The sequence below is a fragment of the Centroberyx gerrardi genome, chromosome 16 (assembly GCF_048128805.1).
Source record: "Centroberyx gerrardi isolate f3 chromosome 16, fCenGer3.hap1.cur.20231027, whole genome shotgun sequence".
NCBI lineage: Eukaryota > Metazoa > Chordata > Actinopteri > Beryciformes > Berycidae > Centroberyx > Centroberyx gerrardi.
In genome coordinates this window covers 29,062,781-29,085,280 of record NC_136012.1, presented here as the reverse complement: position 1 = coordinate 29,085,280, position 22,500 = coordinate 29,062,781, and the positions used below count along the sequence as shown (strand labels likewise).

General features: G+C 44.6%; 2 protein-coding genes across 5 annotated transcripts in view; both read left to right on the top strand.

Moving 5' to 3' along the window:
- Window positions 1–22,500, top strand: part of rnf4 (ring finger protein 4) — a 132,237-nt gene that overhangs the window by 45,048 nt on the left and 64,689 nt on the right. The window lies entirely within an intron of this gene.
- rnf130 (ring finger protein 130) overlaps window positions 4,325–22,500 on the top strand; it is a 26,679-nt gene continuing 8,503 nt past the window's right edge. For all 4 annotated transcript variants that reach the window (XR_013507240.1, XR_013507239.1, XM_078288959.1 and 1 more), the window contains exons 1-5: window positions 4,325–4,523; window positions 4,886–5,667; window positions 12,099–12,290; window positions 17,342–17,592; window positions 20,986–21,057. Coding sequence is in view for 2 of the 4 variants with exons in the window: in XM_078288959.1 (XP_078145085.1) it covers window positions 5,397–5,667; window positions 12,099–12,290; window positions 17,342–17,592; window positions 20,986–21,057 (786 nt within the window). In the remaining 2 variants the exon portion in view is untranslated. The remainder of the gene's footprint in view (window positions 4,524–4,885; window positions 5,668–12,098; window positions 12,291–17,341; window positions 17,593–20,985; window positions 21,058–22,500) is intronic.

The window sequence follows — 22,500 nt, the reverse complement described above, 5'->3', positions numbered from 1 at the left end:
CACACACACACACACACACACACACACACACACAGCTCATCCAGACAGCAGACAGGCAGTGAGTGTAATGCAGACAGACGAGAGGCAGCGCTACACTGGGTCGGTTCCTATATTACTGCTGTCTGGACTGAAGAGAGAACAGACTGTCGGTCCCGAACCAGACGGTCAAGCGGTCAGTCGGTCGTATGTCAGTGAGATTAAATAGATTCTGAGTTTCGATTTGAAGATTTCCAAAGAATTAACTTCCGTAACCACAACAGGGAGTCGGTTCCACAGATGTGGAGCTCGGTAGGAAAACTCTCTGCTGCCTGCTGATCTCTTCTGGGGTTTTTTAAAGATATTTTTTGGCCATTTTGAAAGTTTACAGTGGAGAGAGACAGGAAAGATATTGGGATGATGTATGCCAAAGGTCCTGGGCCAGATTTGAACCCAGGACATCACGTTTATTACATGGGTATGTGAACTTAGACCACTGAACCACCAGGACGCCCCTGCTGATCTCTTCTTGATTCTCCGGACAGTAAGGTAACCGTCCTGCGATCGGAGGGGAACGTGAGGACGACGAGGTCGGATAAATACAACGGCAGAAGCACTTTGCAGTCAGATCTGGCTTGAGGTCAGAATGGGTGTAACGGGATCAAATTTTCCAGTTTTAGTTAATATTCTAGCAGCAGCATTTTGTACATGTTGAAGGTTTTTAATACTGGAGTTACAATAATCGAGTCTTGATGAAACAAATGCATCTACATGGGTTTCAGCGTCGGCCATATTTAAGAAAGGATGATTTTTTGCGATATTACAAAGGTGGAAAATGCTATCTTTGTGATATCACCGATGTGTGAGTGAAACGAGATTAGACATTATCCAAAATGTAAAGTGACATCCGAGACCTTTGTGTCTTTGGACCAACAACAACTAACATCTCTGTTTCGCTGCCGTTCAGAAGCAGGAAATCTAAATACATCCATTTTTTGAGTGTAGATGAGCGTGCTTTTAGTTTTGCAAATTGTGAGCGGTCGTTAGGCTTATATATGTAGAGTTGAGTATCGTCAGCATAGCAGTGGACATTGACGTCGTAATTGCGGATCATTTTGCCAAGAGGTGGCATGTAAATAGAGAATAGCAGTGGGCCGAGAGCTGAACCTTGTGGTACGCCATAGTTACCTTACCTTACAGTGTGGGGCTGCAGGTGCCGGTGTAGTTTGCTAGGCGATAGTATACTGTATATTGCAAGTATATTGTGATCAAGAAACAAAGGCCACACTCAAATCAAGTAGAACTAAAACTGAGGAGAGTTGAAATCTGAGGTAAGCAGAAGGTCTTTTACCACCTTTGTGAGTTTGGTGTCAGTGCTATGAAATAACTTGAAGACAGATTGAAATGGTTCGAAGAGTCCGTTGCTGGACAGATAATCATTTAACTGGGAAGCTGCTATTCTTTCCAAAACTCTAGAAAGAAAGGGAAGATATGAAACTGGTCTGTAATTATTAAGGACATGAGGATGGAGGTTAGGTTATTCCTCTGTCATACAGAACAGAAAGAGAAGAGCAGAGAGGAGTTTGAGCTTCAGGTCAGATGTTCTGTCGAGTCAGACAGTGTCCAGACGAACCTCAGAACGCCTCACCGGCCAATCAGAATGGAGTATTCAACAAAGCTGTGAAACAGAAAGAGAACAATGGTGATTATGATAATATTAATGACTACTACTACTGCTAATACTACTACTACTACTATTACATTACTAATGCTGCTACAATTACTATTACTACGAAAACTACAACTACTACAACTAAATATAAATATTAGCCTGTATAAATAAATGATGGTTTTAGTGAATAATAATGAGAACAGAAGCAGTGTTTGTTCAGCTCTCAGAGGCTCACAGTGTGCTTTCAGAGCCTAACAGGAAGTGTTAATGTGATGTTAACAGGAAGTGATGCGATCAGAGGAAGCTCAAGGTGAGTCTCATCAGATGTTATTTAATCAGCGACTGCAGGGTTTCTCTCCACAGTCACTTTCCTGTTGCCTTTGGAAGGCTGCTGTTGTCTTTTCCAATCATTTTACAGTTTTGTCAGTTTTCTGTCTGGTTGAGAAAGTGAATTCAGAGACTCACTGAGGGGCCCTTCCCTCCTTATCCAATCACAGCAAAGCAGCTGGAAGTTTCCTCTGACCTAAACAGGAAGTTGCTTCTTATCAGAAGGCTGATTGTATGTACAATCTTATAGCCGGAGGCAGCAATGCTCCCTGGGAGAATTTCATAACATCACTCCCAATATGGCATCAGTTCAGAGCCAGGTGACCTTTGACCCTGAAGGGAACTAGCTAGCTGGTTAACCCTTTAAATTACAGGTCATTCATTACGTAGTAATGACTGGAAATAACTAAGGAATTTTCAAGTAAAATAGATGTAATAACTCCTTATAGCATTAGAATGACTGGTAACTGAGTGATGTACAAGTAAGTGCTTTTTACCAGCTAGATCTGTTCTGTTTCTGTTGTTTTCTGTTATTTGTGTTTGTACACCTATGTGAATATTGTATATAGTCAGTACTGGTATGTCTGTTGTAAAATATATAATGTATTGTATGCATTCTACATTATAAGCAGATGAAAAGCTAATGAAAAAACATTGATTTAGTCACTTCCTGTACTGACTGTCCCTTCCCTCTGTGAGAAGTCAGTGCAGACAGTGTTGTGTGTTTCTAACTTTTTCAACTAGTTTATCCTTCGCCTCCAGCACCGCTCTCAGTTTTCAGCAGTGTGTGGTAGTGCCACTTATCTAATACAATTACTGGTTAAAGCAGATTGTTTTACTTGTATATTACTCAGTAGTTACCCGTCATTCTAATTCTATAACTAGTGATTAGATCTATTTTACTTGGATGTGACTAAGTTGTTTCTGGTCATGATAGTGTAAACTACCCTCCAGTCCCTCCTGCGGCCGGGACCATTATTACAGACTCATGTTTCACAGCCAAGCTTTGTTCAAACCCACAGAACTTTATTTTAAATTCTAGTGAAGACACGAGAACAGAAGTAGAACTAGAAGACAACAAACACGTCAGGCTGAATTCCAGGGAAATGTGTAGAAAACGAAGCACAAACATCACGCGCTGTCGCACAGAGAACGACTCGATTTTCATTAAATAATGCATAAAATGTTTTTTTCCAATCACAGTGCGATCATATGGCATCAGAAGACTTGGATTATGCTTCACAAGCTGTATGGAGTCATTTTATAGTTATTTTTTGTTATTTTTGGAACTCTTGTTTTGGAGAAGGCCGCTACACAGTTCTGCTGGAAGCTCCTGGAGAGTGATATGGACTAACACACTTCACCAGAGTTTACACTGACATGATGACTGGATTTCCATTTTGGGGTGAACTATTCCTTTAACATGAGTCTGACTGTTGTCTTTACTCACTTCATCCACTAGATGTCAGTCCTGATGAAGCAGAGAGTTGTGCAGCAGGTCTGTCTGTCTGTCTGTCTGCTATCTGTCTGTCTGTCTGTCTGTCTGTCTGTCTGCCTGCTGTCTGTCTGTCTGTCTGCTATCTGTCTGTCTGTCTGCTATCTGTCTGTCTGTCTGTCTGCCTGCTGTCTGTCTACCTGTCTGTCTGCTATCTGTCTGTCTGTCTGTCTGCCTGTCTGTCTGTCAGTCTGCCTGTCAGTCTGTAGCCTGTCTGTCTGTCTGTCTGTACTCTGTCCTGTCTCCCTCTCTCTGCCCTGTCTCCCTCTCTGCATCCTGTCTCCCTCTTTCTGTCCTGTTTCCCTCTCTCCATCCTCTCTCTCTTTCTCTCTCTCTCTCTCTCTCCATCCTGTCTCCCTCTCTCTGTCCTGTCTCCCTCTCTCTGTCCTGTCTCCCTCTCTGCTGAAGGGAACTGATGATGTAGGCTATAGTTCATGTTCTCAAACCAAATCAATAGTTATTATAGATCATGGTCATGATGTACTCGTGTAAACAATTTTAGTTTGTTTTGCTATTTTATAGTTCATGTTTTCACAACAAATAATTCAGTCATCTCAATGACTCAAAAGACTGAACTGTTTTTGAAAATGTACATGCCTGTCTGTTTACAAATGTGCAGACAGACAGACAGACAGACAGGCAGACAGACAGACAGGCAGACAGGCAAACAGGCAGACAGACAGACAGACAGACAGACAGACAGAGAAAGACGGACACAGACAGGCGGAGACAGACAGGCAGATTCCCAGCAGGTATCGCGACAGCTGCCGAGATCTCACGTACCTAAACATGAAGGTACACGCGCCCTGTCTCCCTGCTGTGGCTCTGCGCTTGCGCAGTGCGGCCCGAGCAGAGAGAAACGGAGAGACGGGCTCGAGCCCTCCGCCGTCCGTCCGTCCGCGAGAGAGAGAGAAAAAAATCAGATAAAACGGAATAAAAACAGGATTCAAACGGAAACAAACGGAAACCAAGCGGGATAAAAACAGGATCCAACCGAGATAAATCCGGAATCTACCGGGATCTAGCGGGAGCCTGTCTGTCCGCGTGCACACGGTAGGTTGTCAGTCCGACACAAAGCGGAATAACGTTACAGCTTCTGTTTAAACGGCGTTTTAACACTGAGTCATAGTCCGGTTATTCAATACTGCAGGTTGCTGTTCATATTTATAACGGATATTTCTGTCAGACACGGTGATGCGCAGCAGCAGCCGGGCTGGGAGGCGGTGTGACGGTGTTATTGTTGGACAGATGTTGGCCTTATGATGCATGCTCCGTATTTATGACAGGAAACCCTCAGCTGTACTGAACAGCCTCAGTATTACTATTATTACTGTTAATATTAGTGTTAGTATTAGTACTGTCAGTATCTGCCCTGTTTATATGACTCTAATGTGTCGCTTTTTGTTGGCTGCAAGGCCGATAGGAGACACATGCTGAGACATCAAGAGACACAAAGAAGACATAAAGGAGACAGAGAAGACATGAGGAAGTAAAGAGGATATAAGGAGGATATAAAAAAGACACAGAGAAGACATAAAGAAGACATAAAAGAGACATTGGGAAGACAACGAAGACATACAAAAAGACATAAGGAGGACATAAAGAAGACATAAAGACACAACGAAGACAGACAAAGAGACATAAAGAAGACATAAAGACAACAGAGAAGACATAAGGACAAAGGGACCTAGAGAAGACAGAGAGAAGACATAAGAAAACATAAGGAGACATAAAGAAGACATAGAGAAGACATAGAGAAGACATAAGAAAACATAAGGAGACATAAAGAAGACATAGAGAAGACATAAGGACAGCATGTTGCTGCTGAAGGGAGCCATGCAGTAAATCTGTTTAAAGCGTCTAGGAGTTTAGTCTTTGTTTCCTGACTGGCAGCTTGGATGTAAAGAGGACCTACGGGAGGACACGATGTCCCCGAGGCGGACCCGTCTCCCCGTCCCGGCGGTCCCGGTCCTGGTCCTGGTCCTGGTCCTGACCCGGGCCGCGGCCGTGGCGTCGGTGCGGGCCGACAGGAGTCTGGGTAAAGAGGAACACGTCGGGGCCACGGTGAACGCCACGGTGCTGGACGGACGAGGAAACCCCGTCCACATGATGAGCACCGACGACGGGACGTACGGACAGAACTCCCCCAAAACCGACACCAAGGGCATCGTGCTCGCACCCGCTCCCTACCATGGAGGTACGTACCTGGTTCACCTACACCTGGTTCACCTACACCTGGTTCATATACACCTGGTTCATATACACCTGGTTCATATAGGCTACACCTGGTTCATATACACCTGGTGTATACCTGGTTCATATACACCTGGTTCATACCTGGTTCATATACACCTGGTTCATCTACAGCTGGTTCTTATACACCTTGTTCATAACTGCTTCATACCTGGTTCATATGTGCCTAGTTCATCTATACCTGGTTAAGATACACCTGGTTCATATAGACCTGGTTCATCTGTACCTGGTTCAGAGACACCTGGTTCACTTGTACCTGTTTAGAAAAACCTGGTTCATATATATCTAGTTCATACCTGGTTCATATATACCTGGTTCATGTACACTTGGTCTGGTCTGGTCTGGTCTAGTCTGGTTCAGATTCTGGACCTTCTGGGAGGAGTTTACGGATTATTAAATTTTATTTAACCTTTTTTTTACCAGGAAGTCCAACTGAGAACAAGTTCCTCTTTTCCCAGGCAGTCTGCCAGTAGGCAGCACCGATACTGAAATCATTTCAGCACTAACAGAGAACAATGAAATCTACATCAATGTTGCAAAGATTAATATAGTGAAGTGGATCTATAACTTGTCAGATCTACTTGTCAGTTGATGCTAGCTGCTGTCGGACTGTACTGAATCTGGACTTGAGGATTTGTTTCAGAGTGAGTCCTCTTTCTGTTTTGGTTGAGGCTCTGTCTTTGTGCCGCGTATTTCACGCCATTATACCATGCTATCACATTAATTTGAGAATGATATATTGAGGTAAATATTCTACACATGGGGGCTTTAACACAGTAAATAGAAATAAAACCTGCCATGGGACACATAATGTAGCGCGATTAAAAAAAATATAGCTTTCAGTGACAATCCTGATTAATTTCCTTTTAAAATCAGCCAGTGCCAATTATCAGCCAATTATCAGGTGGTGGCAGGAGTGTATTGATTATCTGGCAGTAGGAGTTTACAGTGAGGTTTACTGTTAGTTTACTGTTAATTTACAGTGAGGTGGGTGGAGTCCGCCAACAGCCAATGAGAGCCAAGCTTACAGTGAGGCGAGGGTGAAGAGATGTATTAAAAATAAATATGAATATAATGAAGGAACTCTGTTAGTTAGCAGTCGAACTACATTACCTGTCTCTCTCTCAGGTTCCTGATTGCTGCATGTTAAGGCACGCTGCATTAATCTGCATGTTAATACATATTGATTCATGTTGAGATTAGAGCCGGCAGGATCATCTCAGTTCTCTGGTTCAGTGATTCCAGTCCTGCAGCAGATTCACGATTCACACTAAAAATCTGTCTGATCCGTTGTGTGCTTTGAAGTCTTCTAGTGTTCGCAGCCTTGAGGCAGATGTAAACCTGCAGTAAACGATATCAGACCATACAACCAATCCTGAAGCTAATGTGTGCTACAGTATGTGGAGATTTTCCTTGAGTCATAATGATATAAACCAATATCCAGCTGTGTTGCTGTTTTCACCTCTTTTCTAAAGCTTGTTGTCAAATTCTGGTCCTGATCGAAGCTCCTCCCCCTCCCTCCAGCAGCTTTTCATTTGTTTGTAAAACCGGCTTGGCTCCTCCCTCGCTGTTTAAAAGCGGCGCTCTCCCCCTCCCATCCCTGAACATTTTCTCATAATCGATTTGATTATTTTACATTTTGCATAGATGAGCCGTATCGTGATATATATCGATATCGATAAAAAATATTTTGTGATATTAAGCCACATCACCCAGCCCTATGCTGAGGTCAGAGGTCACTGTGGTGAGGTAACTGTCTCCAGCAGCTTTGACACAAATACACAGAAAAACAAACACAAGGCTGAGCAGTGTGTGTGTGTGTGTGTGTGTGTGTGTGTCTCCCAGGCTCTACCATCATCATCATCATCATTGTAGGCTAGAGGCTAGAGGTCAGAGCACCCAGACTCTGACCTCTGACCTCCTTACCAGTGGTTGTACTGTAGGTGATGTAGGAAGTGCAGCTGCTTCTGTCTGGATGATAAATGAGTGTGTGTGTCAGTCATACTGAATGATCCTGCTGCATCATCCGTGGCTTTTTACCCCAGAAGGGCTGTGATTGGCCGGAGGGGGTGTGTGATGTCGATAATGCGTCCTATGGGAGCGGTGTCGTCTTCCTGGCGTCGGGGCGACCTCTGCTCCTCATCAGCTTACAGGAAGCATGAAAACAGAGCCGGTCAGGTCCAGCAGCACACACACACACACACACACACACACACACACACACACACTCTCTCTCAGACACTGAGCCTGGAGGCTGAGCTGTTGTCATGGAAACCAACCATCAGCATCCACTCCCAATTCTGTGAACATCAACTACTGTACTGTATCATACTGGTCCTACTGGTACAGCACCAGTACTACAGTACCATACTGCTTCTATTATCATACTGTATCAGGACTACAATTTATAATTTCCCATTTGGCAGATGCTTTTATCCAAAGCGACGTACACATGAGATTTTAATACAACACAAGCAAGGATCTAGTCAGGAGAGAACAACGAGAGGAAGAGCCATAAAGCTAAGATCTGGTCCGACAGGACAGAGGAGCCACGAGGCAGAGAGGCAGAACACAGAGTCCATCAGGTGAGAAGGTGTTCGCTAAAGAGCTGAGTCTTTAGCCTTTTCTTAAAGATTGAGAGGGACTACAGTACCATACCAGTTCTACTATGATACAGAATCAGTAACGCAGTAATTTGGGCCAGTAACACGGTAACTTGGGCCAGTGACACAGTAACGTGGGCCAGTGACGCGGTAGTGTGGGCCAGTGATATGGTAACGTGGGCCAGTGGCACAGTAACTTGGGCCAGTGGCACAGCAACTTGGGCAACTTGGGCCAATAACACGGTTACTTGGGCTAGTAACATGGTAACTTGGGCCAGTAACACAGCAACTTGGGCAACTTGGGCCAATAACACAGTTACTTGGGCTAGTAACGCTGTAACTTGGATCAGTGGCACAGTAACTTGGGCCAGTAACACGGTAACTTGGGCCAGTAACAGTAACTTGTGCAACTTGGGCTAGTAACATGGTAACTTGGGCCAGTAACACGGTAACTTGGGCTAGTAACATGGTAACTTGGGCAAGTAATACAGTAACTTGGGCTAGTAACATGGTAACTTGGGCCAGTAACACGGTAACTTGGGCTAGTAACATGGTAACTTGGGCAAGTTACCATAACTTGGGCTAGTAACATGGTAACTTGGGCCAGTAACACGGTAACTTGGGCTAGTAACATGGTAACTTGGGCAAGTAACACGGTAACTTGGGCTAGTAACATGGTAACTTGGGCAACATGGGCTAGTAACACAGTAACTTGGGCCAGTGACACAGTAACTTGGGCCAGTTAATTGGTCAGTCACGTCTTACAGTGCTGCCTCTCTGTTCTGTCATTGGCCCCGTCTCCTCTCTGTTGTGATTTTTCTGGCCAATCAGACGCCAGCTCAGTCAGACAGCAGTGAACACGGCAGCAGGGAGTTTGAATTAGAAAGTGAAAAGTAAAAGTCTGTTTCTTCTGTTGAAAATGTTGTGGGTGATTTCCCAGAACAGCAGATCGAGCTGCTTCAGGTTTAAAGGCACAGACAGTCGACAGACATCAGCAGGTCGTGTGTTAGATGGATGGAGAACTACAGCTGAGTTTCTAATCTGCTTTCTACTGATGTTTACAGTTATGAGGCTCATCTATGAATTCAATCAGTGCAACAAGGGCTCAACAAGAGTTTTTACACAGCATACATTTCAAATGTATTCACAATGAATCAATTATTTACATTTTTCAGTCACTTTGCTGCTGTATATTATGAACTGTCAATACCATACATTTCATAGCAATAAATTACTTATATTTATGTAAATTTCATGTTTTCCTGCCGGGCGAGTTAAAATACACTAGTGGCAAGTCCAACTCTGCAGTACAACAACATGTTCGAGTCACTCTGAGCAGTTTATCAGCAGTGTGTGTTGGAGGCGACCTATATATCTGCCTGTGATGTGTAGATATTGCAGCAGCTGAGGCTCCAGGCTCCATTAAGGCTGGTCAAGGTCGGAGCATCTCTGCTACTGACGAGCGGCGGGTCGATGTCTCAGATTACACTCAGCATGTCCAAGGACACTGCAGGCTTCTGGACGGAGCCGAGGCCTCGTCCTTGGCAGCGGCATACCAACACACACCGACACACACCGACACACACCGACACACACCGACACACACCAACACACACCGACACACACCAACACACACCAACGGCCTTCGTTTTCCTGTTTTATCCTGCTGCTGTATTTATACTGCAGGACGACAGTAACTTTTCAGATGAACTTGTCCAAACTGGAAAAAAATTTCCACATAAAACAAACAAAAAATGTAAATTTTTATAATTAAACAGGTCAGCATTACAGAGAACATCAAATAAAGATAACAACTATACAGGATAGAATGATAGAACTTTACCTGGTCAGTGTGTGAGTCCTTTTCTACCGTATGAACAATAATGAACACAGACTGCATACTATTAAATCAACGATTTTGACTAAAAAGAGACTGGAGACTGTACAGACTAGACAACAGACTAGACTAGATAACAGACTACCAGACTAGACAACAGACTAGACTGACAACAAATGACTTTACTATACTAGACAAACTAGACTAGACAGCAGACGAAAGCAGACTAGATTTGACTAGACTTGACAAACTACACTAGACAACAGACTAAACTAGATTACAGATTAGACAACAGACTACAATAGACTAGACAACAGACTAGACTAGAAAACAGCAGACAACAGACTAGACTGACAACAGACTAGACTTGACTATACTAGACAAACTAGACTAGACAGCAGACTAGACAACAGACTAGATTTGACTAGACTAGACAAACTACACTAGACAACAGACTACAGACTAGACAATAGACTAGACTAGAGACTAGACAACAGACTGGACTGACAACCGACTAGACTTTACTATACTAGACAAACTAGACTAGACAGCAGACGAGAGCAGACTAGATTTGACTAGACTTGACAAACTACAATAGACTAGACAACAAACTAGACTAGAAAACAGCAGACTAGACTAGACTGACAACCGACTAGACAAACTGGACTAGATAGCAGACTAGATTACACTACAGACTAGATAGCAGACTAGACAGAACCAGCCTGAACCAACTTCCTGTAACAGTGTTGACTAACAGGAAGTTGCATCACCGCCCACCCAGACCTGACGGAGAGCAGGCTGTCATGTTCTGCCTCATCAGGGAGACCAACAGGAAGAGATGTCGTCAGAGGGCTGATTAGCTCATTAGTGGAGGTTGAGTAGGTCCACATGGTGTTGAGCGACCCGGGCTGAGCAGGGCATGCTGGGATGGCGGCTAATTAAAAACTCCCTCCCTACAGGAAGCTGGGCAGCGAGTGTAAAACCATCCAGTCACAAACTGCAGCAGTGTGTGTTCAGCCGGAGACTGAACCGAGTCCGTTTCAACATGTTCATCTGTCAGAACCAGGAGGGAAGCCAGCTGGTCTGCTGGCCCGGACAGGGTTACCACTTCCTGTCTGACCTCTGACCTCTTAATGTTAATCTGTGTTACGGTGAAGACGTTGTCACCTGAGGAGCTGAATGTATTTTTCCTTGTTGTTGCAGTAAATACACAGTAACTATATCAGTAACTACTGTAACTCTGTGGTCACTAGGGATGCAAATTTTAATCAATTTCCTTAATCGACCGTCAGTCACGTTAACGACCAATTAATCGATTAATCATTACGTAAAAAACAGCTTTTGACATAGAAAACAGAAAATACAAAATGTGTCTTTAGGCCGACTCAACAAGTTAATAAACCAAACAAAATTCAAAAGATCTTCCTGCATTCCCTGTCAGTGTGCTTGTAGACCTGCTGTATTTCAACATTGTATTACAATGTTTACAATGAATACTGTTGTCTTTTCGGGTGTAATGCTCCCACACTGGACTTTTTCGCCCGCTTGCTTGGCTTTCTTCTTCCTCTGTATAAGCGGTGAAAGTTAAATTGCGCCCTTGTGGTGGTAAATCATTTCAGCAAGAAATGAGAAATAGCACATACATTGTCGATTAATCAGTTAATATATGCTTGATAGAAATTCTTAATGGCGATTAATTGATTGTCGATTAATCATTAACATCCCTAGTGGTGACTATACAGTAACAGTGCAGTAATGTCAGTACATATGCAGTAACTATATATACAATGTAACTATACAACAACGATACGGTAACTATACAGTAACTAAGCAGTAGCTATGCAGTAGCTATACAGTAAGTGTGCAGTTGTTAAGCGGTAACTAAGCAGTAGCTATGCAGTAACTAATCAGTAACTATGGCAATTGTCTCCGCAGTGGTGGACCGGCAGGGCTGCGACCCGAACACCCGCTTCCTGGTTCCTCCCCGGACCGTCCACTGGGTGGCGCTGCTGCAGCGAGGAAACTGCACCTTCAAGGAGAAGATCCTGAAGGCGGCGGCCTTCAACGCCTCCGCCGTCCTCATCTACAACAACTCCACCGACAAGACCGTCAAGATGGGACACGAAGGTCAGAGACACTGTGTGTGTGTGTGTGTGTGTGTGTCACAGCACTGGTTGTCATGTATTGGCAGAACATCTGATTTTCAGCCAGTAGAGAAGCAGCTTATTCTGTCATTCACAGCCATTTATTTCTGAAGTTCTACATCGGGGTTTAGCAGGTTTCCTCTCAGACTCGGCGTCTGTTTCCGTGACGACGCGCGGCAGACGGCGGGTTTTGCAGTGTTTTGCGCAGTCTGTCCTGTGATATTTTCCGGTGGTTTTACCAAGCGACCGAGCCTTTCCCTGGATGATGTGTTGGCCAAGTTGACTTTGATAGAAATCCCTCAAACAGGAAAAAAAAAGATTCAACATTCAACATTTTTCATTCTAACTGTAAACACGTGTCTGTGCTGTGAATGATTGTTATCCATCATATAGCTGTCAGTATGCGGCATGACGCACAGAGTGGAGGCGGAGCTTCCTCTAAAGATGTCAGGGACTGGCTGGTGGATCCCCCCCCACACACACACACACACACACACACACACACATCCAAAGCCAAACTGTCCTTGGGGTTCGTCGCCAACTTGTGTTTGGCTCTTCGCCTAATATCACTGAACCGTTTCCTCCACTGGGCAGCGGGTTCCTACCAGAGCAACATGGCAGCACAGCAGAGCCGGCCTTCACTTACTGACTGACGAGGAGACAAGGAGAGAGGAGAGGAGAAGAGAAGGGGAGAGGAGGAGGAAAAGAGAGGAGGAGAGGAGAGGAGGCAGGGAGAGGAGGAGGTGAGGACAGGAGGAAAAGAGAGGAGGAGAGGAGAGGAGGCGGGGAGAGGAGGAGGTGAGGAGAGGAGGGGAAGAGAGGAGACAAGGAGAGAAGAGAGGAGGGGAGGAGAGGAGACAAAGAGAGAGGAGAAGAGAGGAGAGGAGACAAGGAGAGAGAGGAGGAGAGAAGAGAGGAGGGGAGAGGAGAGGAGGATGGAAGGAGAGAGGAGAGGAGACAAGGAGAGAGGAGAAGAGAAGGGGAGAGGAGGAGGTGTATATAGGAGGAGTGTTGGTCTGAGGATCAATGTCTTGTTCTAAATATAGCGGGTAAAGCGTCACTAATTGATGAGGTCACTCCGACCTCACGATGTGTGTGTGTGTGTGTGTGTGTGTGTGTTTGTGTACAGCTGTGTGACTGTGGACAAATATTAGTCCTGGGGAATGTGCTGTGTGTTGGAATGTGAAGCAGAGATGACGAGCAGCTGAGATGTTTCAGACGGACAGAAAAGACAAAATGGAGGCAGAAGGTTCTTCTTCTCTGCTGCTTCTGACCCAAACAGCTCGTACTGCTTCATGTTAACGAGCTTGTTAAGAAACCACTAAAACGGACATGTTGAGTCTGTCGTGTGGCATTATGGGTACTGTAATATTGTACCAGGAGGACCAGCAGAGACGGACTGGCCATGCACACATTGCTAACATGTGAATGACAGAGTTCTTATTATTTCTGAGTCAGAGTTATATCAACAGTCGCCACAGAGGGCGCTAACGCAACAATTTGGTTCCTGAGCCTCGTAACACCTGAAGAAGAAGTAAGCAACCGGAAGTCAGATGGTGAGCTGCAGTCAGACGGTCAGCGTACAGAAAAAGGTTTGCATGCATAAAAAAAAAAAGTCCAATTTACGTCACATGTCATTCTCATGGTTTTGGATGTGATGTGTTTACAGGACAGTTGCAACCTGTTATCTTTGCCTCTCGTAAGATTTGAAACTGTAAAACAGCCGTGCGAGCGGGGCGTCTATCGGTCGCCATGGAGACGACTGCTTCCAATTCTTCCGGTAGAGTGGCGAGGGCGTCCCACAGTTTGTCAGTGTATTTCTGCCCTCCCCCGTCATCAGAAGGCCTCCACAGCTGCCAGTGTAACCTGATTGGAAGTGACTTGGTGGTGAAGTGGTGGTGGGAGGGGCTGGCCGGTTTGGGATTGATTGGGTCAAAGCAACATGGAGAGCAGAAAACACAAAGAAAAGGGTGCTGCTGAAAAAATGTGATAAAAAGCTGAAGTCATTGGAGAGCGGCCTCACCGTGTCCTCCATCTCTCAGAGAGTATTCTAGTTAAACTAGAGTAATATCATATTATTCTGGTACTAACTGGTATCGTGATGCTAGGCTGGTAGCATCATGAGGTCAGATCAAGGGACTGTGGAGTATCTGCACGCCGGCTGGGGAGGGCTGGTCTGGGTCAAAGTCTGGAAGTGATTTTGTAAAAAAAAAAAAAACTAGATGTGAGTGTGCAGATTTACTGAGTTTGAGTCTGATGAAAGGTTTTGATTCATGGACCAAAGATTACCTGCAGCTCTAAAACTCCTTGTTCACAAATCCAGTTTGGACCAAACTCTCTCTGAAGAAATTAACTGCAGACTCTGAGGTTTGGAAATTGCAGAAGTTCATATTGCGATTTTAATTCTGTTTTTTTCGATGAATTGTTCAGCTCTCACTGGTGCTGTGTAGTCCTGTCTGTCTGAACCCAGTCAGTCTGTCAGTCTGCCCAGAGAGCAGCTGAGTCACCTGGATCAATACTCCTCATATCAGCCTCATGCTGTACTGCAGACAGGCAGACAGGCAGAGAGACAGACAGACAGACAGACAGACAGACAGACAGCCTGGGATTTAAACCAGCAGCTCTGACAGACAGATGGAGGATGCAGTCATAGTGTTTCCTTCAGTATAAACTTTACATTCAGGTGTTCAGAAACCTGTACATTCCTCTCTTTGTGTAGAATCCACTTTTTGGAGAGTTATTTTTATTTTTCTTGTTATATGTGAGGTTTTTCTCTCTTTCGCATAGTGTTTGTGTTTATTCATGTGAGTCTATGCAGTCTTTTTATAATGAAGCTTTACTTTAGCATCTCCACCAACAGGGATGCTATTCATCTATTTAGAGCTTAAACAGCCTATCAGAAGTCAGAATACTTTACAGACGTTTTACATCCATGTCAGACCCATACTGAACTGACACTGGATCAAAAGCTCAGTCGCTTTCAGAGAGAAAAGTGTCTTCAATCCAATAAATCACAGTGTAAACAAAGCCAGGTTGATTCTGCTGTAAAGTGCTTTTAAAGAGGCTCTGCAGTGGTCTAAATGCTGCTCCGCTCCGAGGAAACGGGTCAGAGGTCAGAGGTCAGATCTCTGAACGGACGGCTGTTGGAAACAAACCACAAGCACCAAGGCAACACGTGAAGTGTAGAAAATATAAAAGGTTTTATTCTCAAGGCTGAATGGCTTCACGTTTCCGTGTTGTAATTGAAACTTCGTAGTTTGGTTGTTGCTCTTGGTTACCAAAAGAGCCATGTGCCATGTTTCAGTAGTGAATAATACAAACTGCCTCTGACATCTCCCATGTTTCTGATTCACCTCTGTGGGTGCTGGGTGGATGTTGGGTGGGTGCTGGCTGGGTGCTGCTCAGACTTGTGAGGAATGTGTCTGGGTGCCTGTGGGGGCTGATGGGAGACACACCCAGCCTCACCCTGTCAGACACCCTGAGGTGGGGGTTGAACTGAAGAATTTATTTCCAAAACGCTTTTTCTATCCACTTGGGAAACAATCCTAACCTGAAGCCGATCATTCACTTTGTGTAAAACCTGGAGGATCCAGTCTGTAAAAGTTTATTTGTAAAGCCCTTAATCACAGTTACAGTCTCACAGCCCCACACTCTGAAGCTGACAGAGCTTTACATGATCGTTATAAAACGGATAGTTCCGGTCCTTGATTATGATTGGCTGAGCTGCGTTCGAAGCCGTTTTAAAATACTCTATAAACACACACCTGTGACCGCATCACATCAGTATTACTGCGCCAAACAAATTGTCTGTGTCTGTGTGTTGCTTGGCAACCGTTCTGCTAAATGTCGCTGAAGAACTACATTGCTTGGCGGAAGAATGATTATTTGTTATCAATAAATTATTGCATTTTTTTGTTGCTGTGTGTTTATTTTATGAAACCTTGCCAGGTATATGTAGTAACCGTTTTATAAAAGCAATAAGCCCCAATAAGCGAGGCGGGGCTTATTAAGGAGTTGTTAGCTGTTCTAAAATCACTGTAAACCACAGCCTCTTGGGGCTTATTGCTTTAGTAAAATCTTAAAATCAGTTCTGTATCTAAGTCTATGTAAATCTATCTACCAGTAAAATAGGAGATACATGGTCTCTTCATTCGATACCGGTTCAGATCCGAGCTGCTGCTCTCTGAACCAGCTGTGACTGAGGCAGGAACTTAAAGCAGTCTGAACAACGTGAGATAAAAGCATGGATGACCTTCTCTAGATCTGAGAAGGATAAAAACAACTTGATTTTTGAGATATTTCTCAATTGTACTAGAAAGCAAGACTGCACTGCTCTCTCTACCTGTTCTTCAAACGTCAGCTCACTGTCAGAGATCACTCAGGTTTCTGTTGGAAGACACACTACCAAGGTCCTTTTAATTTATTATGTCCATTTTTCTCTAACTTGCTTTTTTTTCTTGTGAAATACTGAATAGTTTTCAGCCTCTCTGCCTCCTCTGATAATGAATCAAACAACATGAAAAGGGAAAATCATTCTTTGTAGTCGTCTAATCTGATCCCAAAAATATTGTTGTTTTGTTCAAAATAGAGTTTAAAGTTTTCTAAAACTTTAGATCAAAACAGGAGTTTGAAGATAGTTTTTAGGGTTTGGGGGATCTAAGTTAGGTTTCTTCAGGAGAGGTTTAAAACTAGAGCTGTTTACAATAGATAAAATGCTAGGATATACTGTATTGGAGTCATCTTAAGGTATATTTGTGTGAATAACATCAAAAGGAACCTTATGCCAGAGATCGTTTCCTTTCAAAACAGTAGAGAAATTAGTTCCAGGTTTCTTAAAACAGCTATAAGAGTTATAAGATAAAACAAATAACATCTGGAGTCGAATGGTTTCTACCGTTTTCTACCAAAAAACCCTCGCGCTCACCTTGAATAGTTCTTTTGAGTTTTGAAAACCGTACATTGTTTAATCATTGTGACTGCTCCCAGTGTTTGATGTTTCCTGGTCTTGAAGCTCAGCTGCTGGTTTTCCTGCAGGAACTGGCGACACGGTGGCGGTGATGATCACCGAGGCATACGGTAAGGAGATCCTGGCCCATCTGGAGAGGAACCTGACGGTTCTGGTTACTGTGGTTGTCGGCCAGCGCAGCCCAGCCAAGAACATCAACCGAGGATCGCTGGTCTTCGTCTCCATCTCCTTCATTGTCCTGATGATCATCTCATCAGCCTGGCTCATCTTCTACTTCATCCAGAAGATCCGCTACACCAACGCCCGCGACCGCAGCCAGGTAACACCTTAACATGCTAGCTAACACACTAGCTGACACGCTAACACACTAACTGACACACTAATGCAGCCAGGTAACAGGCTAGCTAACAGAGCCAGTAGAAGAGTGTTACAGAACATCCTGTGTTTAACATGTAGTCCATCCAGCTCCTCCTCCCAGGCATGCAGGTAGATGTAATCTCTCCAGCAGCAAACCTCCACAGGCCGTCCTCACCAAGTGCCTGAACCTTTCCAGCTGTCTTCTCTCAATATAGAGGAGCAGCTGCTCGACTCCTCGGTCCTCCTGGCTCACGGAGCTCCTTGTCCTGTCAACCTGAGGACAAAAACTCCTTTGTGCTGCTTGTATCTGTGATGTCATTCTTTTGGACACTATCCAGAGCTGGTGACCGTAGATGAGGATGAGAATGTAGACTTGGCTCTGCTCAGCTACAGCCATCAGCTGTCAGCCATCGAAGGAATGATTCCTTTAGCAGCACTGAAAGATGCTCCACTGCTCACGTTGCGTTCGTGTCCGATGGCTGCATCCAAGCGAAAAAATCGTCAAGGTTCAATTCTCGATGGCTGACGCACGCGTTCTCCCTCACTGAAATAAAGTTGAATTTATTGTTTTCTGGTGTATTCATTCAAAAGTCAACGCGCTCTGTGGAGCAGGAGAGCGTCACGTTGGCGCAGCGCTGATGGCGACGTGGAGCGACGCTGGTAGTGGAGCTCTAACATAAGTTAAGAGCTTTGTTTCGTGGCTTAGCTCTTCACCTCCACGGCCTGATACAACGTCTGCATTACTGCAGCTGCTGCACCTGACCAGCGGTCAATATGATGATCCCTTTTACGCTCACTGGTTAAAAAGACCTCGAGATACCTGAACTCTTCCACTTGGAGAATCTGAATAGGGCAGGTCTCTTTTGTCCAAGAGAGAACCGTGGTCTCAGATTTGGAGGTTTGACCCTCATCCCAAACCATTCCAATGCACAATGGAGGTAAAAATCTGATCAGGCCAAAAAGATCATCATCTGCCAACAGCAGAGATGCCTTAATAAATGAATATCATGAACAGGAGGGAAGACGAGGCGCATCCTTGTCAGTCTAATGCGGCCCTTGAACTAACTTCTTCAGCTGGACGGCCTCCCTCACCCCCGCTGTCCACCAGCAGGTTCTTGGGTTGGGAGAAGCTCGTTGAACTCATTCTTCCACCAGGACCAGACGGTCCCAGCAAACCCTCACTACACATTTGGGTTTACCAGGTCTGTGCCCCCCACCCCCACCCCCACCTGATCCAGCTCACCATCAGATGATGATCAGTTTTCATCTAAGCTCCTCTCTTCACCTGCGTGTCCACAACATCTGGCCTCAGGTCTGATGAAACAACTATAAAGTTGATCATCGACCTTTGACCCGAGGAACCCTGGTACCATGTACACTTATGAACCTCGTTGTTTTGGAACATGGTGTTTTTTACGGTCGGCTCAGCAGTCCAATAATGACAGACTGTTCAGGTTCGGATCAAGAAGGATGTTCCTCCCAGTCGCGCCCCTCCTGGTTCCACGTCATCGCCAATGTCTGAATTGAATTCAGATTCGGATTTATGGAGGCGGTTTGTGGATCCTTCTCCAGCACCCCTCCACCACCCCCACCCCCACCCCCCACCCCCCGTCTCCAAGAAGGTCGGCACTCTGAACTGCTGTTAGGTGCAAACACTCAAACAGCAGCCAGTTTCCCTGTTGGCAACTTCTAACACAGAACCATAAGGTTGTGATTCTGGGAGGGGCTAATGGTAAATATCTTAGTGTATTGATACTGATGGTAAATATCGTAATTTATTCATGGTGATGGTGAATATCTAAATGTATTAATGCTGATGGTATATCTTAATATATTGATGCTAATGGTAAATATCTTAATATATTGATGCTAATGGTAAATATCTTAATATATTGATGCTAATGGTAAATATCTTAATATATTGATGCTAATGGTAAATATCTTGATGGATAGAAGGCAGGCGGCTCTACTTGGACTAGAATCACTAAACTCTACTGGTAAACTAGGAGAAACGCTGACTGGTTCAGAGAGATCCCAGTCACACTTGTTCCCTGTCCTCCTCTTCATCTTGCTCCTCCCTCCTCCCTCCTCCTCTTCCTCCTCTTCCTCCTCCCTCCTCATCCTCCTTCCTCCTCCTCTTCCTCCTCCTCCTCCTCCTCCTCACTGCTGTTCAGGACAGTGAGAGGAAGCAGCCATGAAAATTTGATGTGGTAAATCTGTGCTGAAAGCTTAATGGAGCAGCTGTGTGGTAAACCCCCCCCCACCCCCCACCCCCCACCTCCCCAACCTCTCTAGTGTAATTCAACCCACCAACAAGGACGCCACTCAGAGAAGGGAGTGGACAGCATCCTCTAGAGTGAACGGCCACCTTGTGCTGCAGCGATACTTTCATTTCACCTTTCCTCTGACTTCTTAGTGCAGTTAGTTTCCCTTTCTGTCCAGGAACTTTCACTCTGTTCAGTAGGCCTGGATCATATTTAATAGCAGGGATAATGGGACTAATGTGAGCAGAAACAGTCACTGACTACGTTTACCTGGACAGCAATAATCCAATATGAACTTGATTAACGCAACAGTCTGAATAAGAAATTGTAATCAGCATTTTCTGATCCCCTGAACCTGAATAAAGTCATAGTCAGTAAGCAGAATCCCATTAAGACATGTGCAGTATTCTGGTTTCAGTCTCATTACTGAAGCGGTTCAGACTGTAAACACCTGAACCCAACCAGGACTCTCTATCGGAGGATCGGAGCGGCGATCCGACCGCCTGACGCTCCTCTGCCTTCCAGAGGCTGAACTGGTTTCAGAGGAGAAAGAGACTGACAGCAGGAAACAGAAGGAGAGGCTGAAACTGAGCATGCTCAGGATTTAGAGGGAAACGGAGATCATGAAGTTTTCAGTAAAGTCTGAAACTGTCCGAGTCTCCGGTGATCCTCCTCGGTCCTGCTGACCGGACTTTGCTCCGCAGCTGGAAACAGGAACATGAATGGAACAGTTCTATAAGCAACACATGGAAACAGGTTCATCTGAATATTTTCTTATTAAGAATATGGCCAATAGTCAGATTATTGCTGTCCATGTAAACTTAGTCACCATCTAACATCACTGTCTTTAATGAATGCTGTGCTTCCAAGAGTTTATAAAGTCACTTTAATTCACTCATGGAAGGAATGTCCTTTACATCTTTCTGTAAGCCGGCTCTTCATGTTCTCCAGTTAATCCTCAGGGTTCGTTTGCTCTCAGTATTCACCTTCACCTCTCTCCCTCTTTTTTCTGTTTTTCTCATCTGTTCTCTCTCTCTCTCTCTCTCTCTCTCTCTCATCTCTCTCTCTCTCTCTCTCTCTCTGTATTTCAGCGTCGTCTTGGTGATGCAGCTAAGAAAGCCATTGGGAAGCTGACGACGAGGACAGTGAAGAAAGGAGATAAGGTAAAAAGTGTACTAGTATTAGTACTGCTAGTACTGTTAGTACTTTTGGTAATGTTACTAGGACTGTTAGTACTGTCAGTACTGTCTCAATCATTTCCATTATAGCTGAACAGCCATCTTTCCATCAGATCCTGTGGAGTTTAGATGGTCTGTTTTGGACTACGACTCCCAGCAGGCTTAGCTCCCAGCATGCTCCTGTTGTTCCTGACTCGACATTTTGACCGGTGTGTTACTATCAGAGCCTGGTCTCGTTCTCTAGTGTCTGCATGTGGACTGGAGACGCATCGCATTTCCACTTTGTTGTTGTTGTGACCAGATGTGTGTCTGACCTCCAGATGTTCAGCTCAGCTTGGCTGCGTTTACACTTTGATTTTTTGTGCTTTTGCTTTATTAGATTACAATCCGATCAGGTTAATGCAGGGGGAAAGGAGTTAGATTTAAGACTAATGTAGAGGGAAACTAGGTCTTGATTTTAAGGGAAGAGGTCTTAGTTTTAATGCTTAAAGTCTTACTAGTTTTCTAATAAAGCCTGGTCTGGTTACAGTCTCAGATGGAAGTCACACAGCTGGACAGCAGTTTCTGAGTGACAGGAGTGTTAACTGGCGGGCGGAGCGGTTTACTGCAGAAGACTCAGTTATTTACGGTGTTCACCTTCAGCCCGCGGCTTCAGATGAACCGGTCAGAGTGATCGACGATGACCGGCCTGAACGCTGCTGACGGGAAGAGGTCAGAGGTCATGGGTCCAGAGTGTGTGTTGTGTTGAAAGAGATGACGCGATTTATAAATCTTGACATACACCATGAGGAATATCAGAGGCAACAGTTGAGCAGAATATCAAGGAGGAAGCAGAGAGCCGGGCTGATTCACTGTCCCAGACCAACAGTCAGTCAGTAGGTACTGGAGACTGGTTACCTGAAGCAGAAAACACTCATCATTCACTGCAGTGGACCACAACCCACTGACTAGTTAACGAACTAGTTAACTTGACTGATTAACACCCTGACTAGTTAACATACTGACTGCTTAACACTGACTAGTTAATACATTGAGTAGGTAACACTCTGGCTAGTCCACACATTGACTAGTGAACACCTGACTTGTGAACATATTGACTAGTTAACTCCCTGACTAGTTAAAGAGGATCCAGCTCTGAATAAAACGTGCAGCTCAGAGCTGCAGACAGAGCAGCTTTATAGACCTGGATCTGGATCTGGATCTGGATCTGGATCTGCTCAACCAAACAAATAAGCTTTATTTAGATTTGCATCAATTCATAAATGTTTTCCCCTTGTAATCATTGCCTTTGCTATTACTAAAGCAATAATAAACTTGTGGTTTTACAATGAACAAACAACAACCATAAACAGGCTTTAATAAACACAGTCATAAACAACCACAGCCAGCAACCACAATTATAAACAGGAAACAATTATTGGATGCCCC